A 10067-nucleotide genomic window follows, 5' to 3' on the forward strand; every position below is an offset into this window, starting at 1 on the left:
TATTTCTGAGCAGAAAAGGAGCAAGGGTGTGGGATAGCACTGGTGAAACGTGTATTGATGGCTGCAACTATGTGCTGAGTTAAGCAGATGTTGAAATCCATGGCCGAGGAGGGACCTGACTTATCTTTCTGCTCTGTAAAAGAGGCTTTGGAGAGAATTGCTTAAGATGCAGGGCCTTGAGAAAGGGCCATTCTGGGTACTTGCTCCCTGCAAATACAAGCTATCTGGAAGTTTGTTCTGTTCTTTTCCCTGAGAACATTGGTAACAGTTGCAAGTCTATAAAGTAACCTTGAAATGATATCCAGTATATTTTTCCATTTCAAATGTGGTTTTAGGGGTATAATCCCTGCTGCCCATTAACTTCCCACATGAAGCATGGCCCATGGAGGGGTTTGTCTGGCCACTCTGCCTCGTGAATGCGGTGCCGCCTCCCTGGGATGAGATGGGATTGGCAGCATAACTCCAAGGCATTTAAACCCCCAAACAGAAGGGTGAACTGTGTAATTTATCAGTAGGTTTCTCATTGTGAACTGTAAAATAAAGAATAAAAAGAGAGGCACACTGTGGTTCTCCTGTTGTGTATGTTGCAGTTCTTGTGCTATAACATCCTTGTGCTATAACATCCTTTTTACTCTTCACAGCTAAACCTTTTGTGAAGAGTTCAGAGAGAAATGTGTGTGTTTGGTTCTTCATAGTTGTTTTCCAGAGCACAACAGCATCCAGTTGTCTCACTGATAACCTGTGGAGGTTGGATTTGCCCATCCTTGTTCCAATGAAGCCACTGAAATCCTCAGGTAGGCTGCTGGTATGGACCAGGTTGGATTAAATTATGCAAGGGATGAACTGCTCTTGCTTCTCAGACTTGGAGATTGAGTTATTTCAATCTCTCCTTGAAGCAAAACAGGTTATTGTTTTGTTAACTGAAGGCATTTTTGTCTCCCAATCCCCTTTCAGCATGTCCAAGTGCAGAGCCACATTCCTGAGCTCAGGTTTACAGTCACTGAAATCCACAGTTTTTGCCAGTAAGTCATGAGCAGCTGCATCAGCAAACGTTATCTGGCAGATTGGGATGAGGTGAGTAGTCTCAGCTCTCATTTTTGTGGGGAAGGAACCATAAGCATAGCTGGCCCTAGGAAGCAGCAGGAAAAACAAGATTTTACTTAAGATCTTTGAACCTGTAAAGGCAATTTCATGGTATTTTTTGAGGCCTGATGTAACTTAATGCTTCAGAGTAATGGTATGGAAAAGGAATGAAAAAAAACTGTGGCTTCTCTCTGCAAAATCGTCCAGCAATCATATTGTGGCATGTCCCCCGTGGTCCGTGCAGGTATGTTTTCCCGTGGGATAAACCCTTGGAAGCCCTAAACCTGTTGCTGTGAATGAGCTGGTTCCTTGTTTGCCTGCCCCTTGTCTACCCATTTATGAAAAAAAGATGGATAGAAAATAGCACATAATGAGCAGCATTTTGCTTTGGAGTTACAGGTCAGGAGTGAGCTGGGGAGCCACAGGGCATGCTGAACACACTTGGAGCCCTTTCTCAATCTCCCCTCTTTTTGCCATTGTGGGTTTTACAGCCTCTCTGAGCACACACCACCTTTGGGAATGGGGTCAGAGGGAAAACAGCTCTTTGCTGCCCTTGCTAATGGAATGAGCTTGCTAATGCAATGGCTGTGGCCGGGAGCAGACCCGCCGGTTCCCGGTGGATGCCGTGTGGACCGCCCGTCCGCTCCCTCCCACCGCCAGGCGGCGCTGTCGCGGCGGGCTGCTCACCCCGTCTCGGTGGTGCTATCATGTGCCCACCCGGAAGCGGTGCGGGGCTCTGCGGTGTCGGTGCTGCCGCCGCGGTCGGGGCTGGTCTCGGTGCCCTGCCCCGGTGCCCGTGGGTACCTGTCCCACGTGGAAGGGCCTTCGGGGCACCAATGGAGCTCACGGCCCGCGTGTGGAGGGCCGCGGGGCTGTCACCCGCTCACTGCGGCCTGTGGTGGAGGGGCCTGAGGGGCTGCTCGGCCAAAGGTGGGCCTGAGGCAGCACCGGGCCCTGTGGGAGGTGGCGGTCGGCTTCACCCTTCAGCCCTGCCTAGGGCTTGTCGGGCCTCCAGCACCTCCTCTGAGGGCCTGGTCCCGCAGAGCCAACCAAGACCAGGGCATAGATCCAAAGACAGAGGGGCCAGGCTGGCTGCCCCTGCAGCCGGGGAGCTGTGGAACTCGAGGGAAGGCGGCTTGTGGAAGGTGAGGAAGAGGATGGATAGAAAGCCTCTGGTCATTGCAAGGACTAAAGGCTCCGAGATCTTGTTTGGGATCTCCCCGTGTTCCCTGGCCCTCTCTCAGTCGAGAAGGGACCTGTTCAGGTTGTTCCTCAAGCAGAGCAGTGGCTCCCGGCAGTTTCTTATGAGTGAGTTTGTCCTTCAGGCCACGGCCCGGGGAGTCCCTGTGCACTATGTCAACAGGAAGCAGCTGGATGCTCTTTGCAGAGGTCAGGTCCACCAAGGAGTTTGTTTGGAGGCCACTCCTCTCCGTTTCAAGAGTTTGGAGGAAGCTGAAAAGCCTGATTTGAGGGATGAAGAGAGCCTGAACCGGCAGCTTCTTTGGCTGGTGTTGGAGCAGATCCAGGATCCCATGAACCTGGGGGCACTGCTGCGCTCTGCGTACTTCTTGGGGGTGGACAGAGTGGTGACAAGCCGGAGGAACAGGTATGGGGCTGGTTGGTTGCTCCTTCAGCTCTTCTCTGTCTTTTCCTGCTAGCTCTCAAAGAGGTTTCCAGCCTGCATTGCTCGACAGCTGCTTTAGAGGGCTTTCCAGGACTGAGCTGGAGCTGAATTTGGGCAGCTGCTGCTTTGTGCTGCACTCTGCAGGGAGGCTATGGGATGTGGTGTTCCAGGCTGGAAAAGAACCTCCCTGGGCACCCTTTGTTGTAAGCCACTTTGTGTTTCAGTTGTCCATCGGTGCATAAAACTGCCCTCTATTTCTTGGGTTAATTTCTGGGCCCTTCTATTCTCCATAGCAAAATACATCTATGTAGTGAGCAAGATATCTAGTGGACTAGTTGGAATTGGGCTGCAGAAGGAAACAGAGAAACAAAAATTCTCCTGGATTTTTTTTTTTTTTTTTTTTTACTTTTACATGATGCTTTTCCTTTCTTTTTTCCCTTGCAGCTGCCCCCTGACTCCAACAGTGAGCAAAGCTAGCTCTGGAGCTATGGAAGTCCTCGATGTCTACAGCACCGATGATCTCCAGAGCTTTTTGAAGGTAGAGTGATCCACATTTTTTTCCCTTTCCTATGAAGAAACCTCAAGATATTTCACGTGTTGAACAGAGAGGCAGTACAGGAAAAGTATTTCCTATTTGCATGTGTTCTTGTTCTGCATTCCTCTCTGCTGCCGGTGGTCTGTGCTGTCGGATCACCTCTGACGGGTGTGCACAACCAACCCCATTCCAAACGGTGGGGAAACGGGTCCGAGTTGAGGGTGTTCTGGAAGATGGCGAGAGCAGGATAACGCTGTGTCTGCCTCCTGAGAGGCTGCGAGCTCGGTAAGACCAGGTCTTTGTCCCTTCCTCTCCGTGGGGGCCGAAGCTACAGCTGCTGCCTGCAGCACCTCCTGCCTGGCTGTGTCGGAGGTTGCATTCCAGGGCCCAGGCACATGATGGCAGCATTGGGCAACCTTTGGACCAGCAGAGAGGAGAAACCAGTGCTGGTGTGAGCTGCTGGGAAGGTTTTTGCCTGTACCTATGTGATGAGATGAGAGAGGACCCTTTGCAGAACGTGCTGCAAAAGGAAAGGGAATGCATATGGGAAAACATGGGTCTGTGGCACTTTCAGGATGATGGTGAAATGAAAGCTACATCAAACGCATTGATATTCAGTTGAAACACCTGAAAGAATCACTTTGTGACTGTAAATCTTTAATTATTAACATATTGAACCATTGCAGCAGTTCATGTAATTGGGCCCACGTTCACTCCCCCAACCCTTGGCATTGCCTGGCTGGTGCAAATGTGATGTAATATAAAAGGTGCCAGTTTCAAAGGAAACAAAGCTGGCAAGAAACAGCAGCTCCTTCATTGTTAAAATGGATTTCCAAGACAAATATAAAAGCTCTTTTTACTAAGGAGCAGGAGGGAAAGCTGCTTCTCTGGGTATGTGAGGCACTGAGTGCTCTGCCTTTTGTATGAGCTGAGTTTTGGCATCTGAGTTTACTTGCACTTGTGTTTGAAAACGTTACCATGGGCTTCTGATGGCTGAGCCTGCACTTGAGAACTTCCACTGCATTGCTCTGTGGATTAGCCTCATGGTATTTTATTTAACACTACTCTTTTTGTGTGCTTTCCTGGCAAAAAACCAAACCTTCCTAAAACTGTTTTATGGGGGAAAAAAGAGCTTTTTTTATTGCTGGAGAAAACAAATGTGTTTATATACATGGCTTAGTTTCTTTTTTTTTTTTTTTTTGCTTGAAAAGAAGGCAGGTTTTTAACATTTATTTCTCTTCTCTTTCTAGGCTAAAGCTGCAGAAGGCTGGGAAGTCCTGGGAACAGTCAGCAAGCCTGAGGATGCAGAGAATATCCCTGTCATCAGCTGCTCAGAGTTTCAGTGGAATAAACCCGTTATTATAGTAATAGGTATTGCATTTCACTGAGCTTTGGGCTTGGTGGAAGTGCACGTGTGAGGAAGCAACAGGGGTCATGTTTCACTCCAAAGCTAGTTTTGGGTTTGTTGCATCACATCACACTTTGGCCTGGAAACGAAGAGCTGAGAAAGAAGTAATGGAATGATCTGGCTGCAAATGAAATAGGGAGGCAGAAGAACACGTTGCAGGAACAAACTAGTCTGTGTAGTTGAACAGGGAATTTAGCAGCTGCATGGGGTCTAGATGGCAGTTTTCAGTGGCAGGACAGGTCTGGGGCAGTGTAGCCACAGGCTGTTGTTTTGCATTGTGTTCTGTGGTGCTTTTGGCCCTTTCCTATAGTCTTGAACCTGGATTTTCTGTGTTGGCAAACCACAAACCTGAGTGAGAGATCCAGGAAGTGCATGTTTGCTTTAGATCTGCTGAGGACTAGAAGGATGAGCTGAGCCATGTCTTTGCTCTGTCATGTTTGCTTTTTAAAAATACAGGAATGTGTGCCTGTGCCCAGAAAGAAGCATGAGGAGCTGTTGCTGGGAATGGTTTGAACACAGAGTTGGGCTTTGTGGCATGGAGACCACCACCGAAACCAGTCAGTGGTGGCTTTGTACGCCTAGGAGAAGGCAACAGGAGCTGTTGGCTGCTGTGGTACCATCAGGAGGAGGTGTAACCTCCCTGCTAGACCTGTGTGCTGTTTTGTAGGCAGGGTTTGGGTAGCAGCGAAGGGGAATAGCAGCCTCGTGGCAGCTAGAGAAGGAGATTCACCCCAGAGTGCTGCTGTAGGCACCGTTGTGTGGCCATGCTGTAGCTCCCCTGCTTTGTGTCACCTGGCACAAGAGCTGCTTTGAGCTTTTACACATGGAAGTAGTGTCACACTGGCGATGAGCAATCGAGGGGCTGTAATCCTGCCCCGTGCTGGGGTTTTCTTGGCTCAGAAGAGATTCCTTTAATTAAAATGTTTATTGAACTCCTAGAAATACTGACAAGACAAGGCTGCAAATCTGGCATCTCTGCAAGATGTGTGGAGCTATATTACAAAGGGAGCAGGGAGGCTGGCAGCGCTGCTGATGGACCACAAAGAAATGCATCCCAGAAATGATGACAACACCAGGAGAGAGGAAGGGGGCAAGAGTGGCAGTGGTGTCATTACCTTGAGTTATGAGAGATTTCTCCAGGAAAAAGTCCAACTATCCTTTTGTCAGGGGAGATTGGAGGCTGATTGGTAGATGCATGAGGAGAGCCTCCTGGACCTTGCAGCGGTAATGATTTCAACTCTCTGCTGAGCACTAACTCTTGGCTGAAAAGAAAATTGAACATTACAGTCATCTGATGCTGAGGTTGTTGGAAGAAACATCCTACATCTGAATATGTAGCGTAGCTGCAGCAGAGATAATTCAGCTTGGTCGTGAGCTCCCGAGCACTGCACAGATTGTCTTGTAAGTTAAGCATTTGCAGACTTGAATTCACCCTCCTGGCACCTTGCTGGCTTGGCAGAGAGTGATTTGGACAGTCCAGCTTAATGTTGTCTGCACTGGAGTCATTGCTGAAGGTGACAGGCAGGCTGGCTGCCTGAAAGACTGGGAGCTGTGTGTGAACAGGAGCAGATTGGGAGCACTTAAACGTCTGTGTAAGAAGAGCTTCTGGGTAGTTTATTCTTACACCTTCAGTCTTTTGCTCAGGGTTTAAGGCTGTTTGTGGAATTGTTGGGTTTATCTTCTCGCTTCTGCCTGGATTTGAACTTCCTGCACTGGGAGCTGCAGTTGTTACACTGGTGTTAATTGTAAATGGGGCAGGAAACCTGGTTTATCATCTTGTCCAAGCTCGAGCTCTACTCTTTGAGGGCTGTCAGTGAAGGATAAAGCTAAGAGATGGGAGTCAAAGGTCTGAAGTGGGAAGTGGTTTTGTTCACCAGTATAAACTAGGATTTAATCTGATTCAGTCAATACTCCCTCATTTGTGTCACACTGGGCAAGTCTTTTTGCCCTGAATTTATGGTTCCTCATTATTTTAAGCAGCAGAGCCATAAAAAGCTTTGTAAAAGCTGGAAGCAAAATTACTGTCTTTATTAGGAATTGTAAGACTCTTACCAGGGAGAGGAGAGGATGGCTCCAGGAGCCATCCCGTCTCTGTCAATAGCTGCTGTCCCAGTTGAAGAGTCCCATGACAGTGTGGTTTGAGAGGCTTAGGAGGCAAATATGACAGTAAGTTGTAAAAGTTTTCTGTGTTGAATCAGGAGAAAGTAGGATAATGTGTTTTCGTTTCTGGAAGCATCCCTAGAGAACCACAGTCTTAGCAACGGAGAGGCAGGCCAGGCTGTGGAAAGCCTGGCTTCCATTCCTGTGCAACCCAGGCTTCTCCTGTGACCTTGAGTAACTCACCCAGGCTTTGCCTGCATTGCTGGCTTACAGCAGGAGGAAAATAGTGAGATTTTGGTTTTCTAGAGGTTCACTTTACCTCAGCCAAAGGATGCTCTTGCCTGCATGGCTTATTTCATGCAGGAAGGTGATGCAAGATGTGTTACCCAAAGCAGTCTTTTCCTTACCCAAAGTGCACCTTACTAGTTAAATCAGGGCAGCATAATGGGATACTGAGTCTGGGATACTAAGATTCCAGTCTGTGAAATGGGAATGACAACATCTTCCTGCTATGTGTGGTCAGAGGGGTGTTGTGCAGATCAATACACAGGGATCTGCTGGGGAAGTGCTGTAAATAGGCACCAGAGTTTTGTGGCAACTTATCCCAGAAGGGATTTTGTTTGCCTTGTGGAGGAGTGAGTGGCATAGAAAGTGCTGCTAAAACTTCAGGTAAGTGTCTGTTTTAGGTGAGACAGCACTGGTCACACAGGCAGAGGTGCAGAAGTGCTTGGTTGGCAGCGTGTGCCCTGGCACTGCTGTCCCAGCACAGGTCTGGGCTTCAGCTGGGGCCAGGGATGGGCTGTTGAAGGCGAGTGTTTGGCTTCCAACCTGCTGAGCCTCTTTGGTCAGAGGGTGAGCACAGAGCCTTTGGAATGAGCTGGTGTTCCTGCAGCCATGTAGCTGTCTGTGTAGCTCTAAATAATGAATGTGGAAGAATTCTTTGGGGAGCCGAGCAGGCTGGGAGGTCTGTGGTCTTCTGCATTCTCGCTTGTCTGTGTGCAGGATTGTTTAAAGCCTCTCCCTTTCCATTTCCCTTTGTGACAGTGTGAGTCAAACAACTATTAATGACCTGGGATAGATTTCAACTCTGTTTCACCAGTGTATCAGCCCAAACATATCAGGGCTGTTGGATGGTTTAACAACTAATCAATTGAAGCCTCTGGTTAAACTGTCTGCATTCACAAGTTGCACCCAGGTGGTGGTACTGTGTGCTGAAAAGGCTGAACCCGTCACTATCAATAGGGATGTGGGATTTGCTGGACCAGATCAGACCCATGGCCTCTTGGCTGCCTCATCCTTTTGGCAGCAGCTCGTGTATTGTGGGCACAGTGGCTGCTTGCATTCAGGCTACAAGGGTCTGTGCTGTATGCTCTGCGTGCAGGTGTGGTGCACTGGTATTGTTCAAAACCACTTCACATACTGGACAACAGATCTGGGGAGCTGGAGTGGGCCACGAAGGTGCCCCTCTTGCCTCTGGTGGTTCTTGGCTGTTGCTGCGTGGGAGTTGGTGAGGTTGCTGGTGAACTTTGGGCCAAGGATGTACTTGTGACAGAGCATTAGTAAGGACTGTACTCGGGGGGGGGGGGGGGGACGGGATGTAGCAGCAGCTGTGAGCTGACCTGAGTGTCTTTCTGCTGCAGGTAGTGAAGGGGATGGGCTGTCCCTAGAGACACAGCTCCTGTGCCATCGGATGCTGGCCATACCCCCTGGCAGAGCCCTTCACCCTGGGATCGAATCACTGAATGTCTCTGTTGCTACTGGTAAGAACAGTTCCAAGCACAAAGGCATCACAGTCCCATTTTCTGTATTTAAAAGTCAAACCTCCAGCCCTGCAGAATGATTCTCTTGTGGTTTAAAACGTATCTTTATTTATTTACTTTGCTACAGGTATTCTCCTGCACTCCATCTGCAGCCAAAAGCTGAGGCACGGTGACTGAAATGTTCGATTCGGTGGTGGAAGCTGCTTGATGCTCTGTTGGTGTGGATATGGAAGTGCCCTTTCTAGGGTCTTCATCATTGCTGCAACTTTTACAAGGGAGAGATGTTGACTTGATCTCAGTTTGGCTGACACATGGTACCACCAGAACCCTGCCTTAATGCTGCGTGTACTGGGTACCACCTCCCACCTGCACCTCGGAGGAGCAGCTGCAAGGAAGGGAGGCAGAGGTAGTTTTTTAAAGCAGACAGCCATATCCTTCAGTTCTTGCAGTAAAATTCGTGGTGATGGCTGAGACTTGTGCCTGTTGCGTGGAGGACTTTGTACATTGGTTGTGCTGTGGAGAGAACTTGGGTTCTCGGTGAGAAACTGCTGCCTCCGAGAGTGCCCTGAGGCCACCACCCCTTAGCAGCCCAGAGGGTGCTGGTGAGAGCCAGGTATGATTTGGGACTACTCAGTAGCAGTTTCCTCATGATGAGGTGGTTTCTCTGTTACCTGTTGGTGCTTGGATGTCTGTAAACAGGTCTGCAGCCCTGCCAAAAGATGGACATGAGCTGTTAGAAAACAGCTGTAGTGGGAAAAAACACTGCCCATTGCAATAAAGCCTCCAAAAAGATTGGTTGTAGACTTGGATCAGTCCTTTTTGTGTCATACATAAATCCAGAGTGTGACTAGTGAAACAGCACTTCCTGCAGGTGGGAAGAGGAAATCGGGAATTCCTCTTCTTCCAGGGAACTTTCCTGTCCATGGCAGACCTGATCCTCCTGGGTGCTGGGCTGCCCCAGCACCACCATCCTGCTGAGCAGTGGGGTGAGGGTGCCTTCATTTGCAGATATCCTGGTTGAAGCCAGGCTGAATTACTGAGAACCAAATGAATGTTATCACTTAGCACCTTAATTATTTTATTTAGCTGCTGTGGCCCTTTGCATAGGATTCCTCATTAACACTTAATTTACAGTGCCCTTTAGGGATAATTTCAAACAATTCAGCTCAGTCTCCCCCTTCCCCCCTTCCAAATGAACAAGTAAATCACTCACAGTGACTAATTAGGACTTTCCTTTCAGCTAAATGAAGTCTATAAACCCGCCTGTGGATGTGGAGGTTTTTCACATGTCTCCCTCAGAACGCCTGGCCTTGGGGATGCCTCAGGTGCCTGGGGTAGGGATGAGACAGGACATGGAGCTCCTGAGAAGTGCCGAGTCTTCACTTGTGTGGTTGTGGCTCTGATGGAGAGGATGCCTGGCATGGGTGCCCATATCCTGAGCTGTGTCTGCCCCTTTGCCCTCTCCAAGGATAACCCCCAAATCCCTGTGAAATGACAGCAGTTGTGGCAAACAGGGCTTTGTTGTCCGAATCTGAAGGCAAGCTGGCCACTGAATAA

At 49.0% G+C, this 10067-nt stretch overlaps 1 protein-coding gene across 1 annotated transcript; it reads left to right on the forward strand.

Annotated features, from left to right (window-relative positions):
- Positions 1 to 1790: 1790 nt before the first annotated feature.
- On the forward strand, positions 1791 to 9302 carry MRM1 (mitochondrial rRNA methyltransferase 1). The gene is made up of 5 exons (XM_057399507.1): positions 1791 to 2689; positions 3152 to 3245; positions 4493 to 4613; positions 8391 to 8510; positions 8638 to 9302. Exons 1-5 carry the CDS (start codon positions 1791 to 1793, stop codon positions 8685 to 8687), a joined length of 1284 nt encoding a protein of 427 aa, XP_057255490.1. The 3' UTR covers positions 8688 to 9302.
- The last annotated feature ends 765 nt before the right edge of the window (positions 9303 to 10067 follow it).

Source organism: Pezoporus wallicus, unplaced genomic scaffold, assembly GCF_028554395.1.
Source record: "Pezoporus wallicus isolate ANWC-B61680 ecotype Strahan unplaced genomic scaffold, APGP_CSIRO_Pwel_v1 contig_8143, whole genome shotgun sequence".
Lineage (NCBI taxonomy): Eukaryota > Metazoa > Chordata > Aves > Psittaciformes > Psittacidae > Pezoporus > Pezoporus wallicus.

What these genes read in the sequence shown, in the direction of transcription:
- MRM1 (XM_057399507.1), top strand. Translation starts at nt 1,791, where the DNA reads ATGTGCCCACCCGGAAGCGGTGCGGGGCTCTGCGGTGTCGGTGCTGCC. An exon ending in GTGACAAGCCGGAGGAACAG is followed by an intron (nt 2,690 to 3,151) that starts GTATGGGGCTGG and finishes TTTCCCTTGCAG; the next exon opens with CTGCCCCCTGACTCCAACAG. An exon ending in ATCTCCAGAGCTTTTTGAAG is followed by an intron (nt 3,246 to 4,492) that starts GTAGAGTGATCC and finishes TTCTCTTTCTAG; the next exon opens with GCTAAAGCTGCAGAAGGCTG.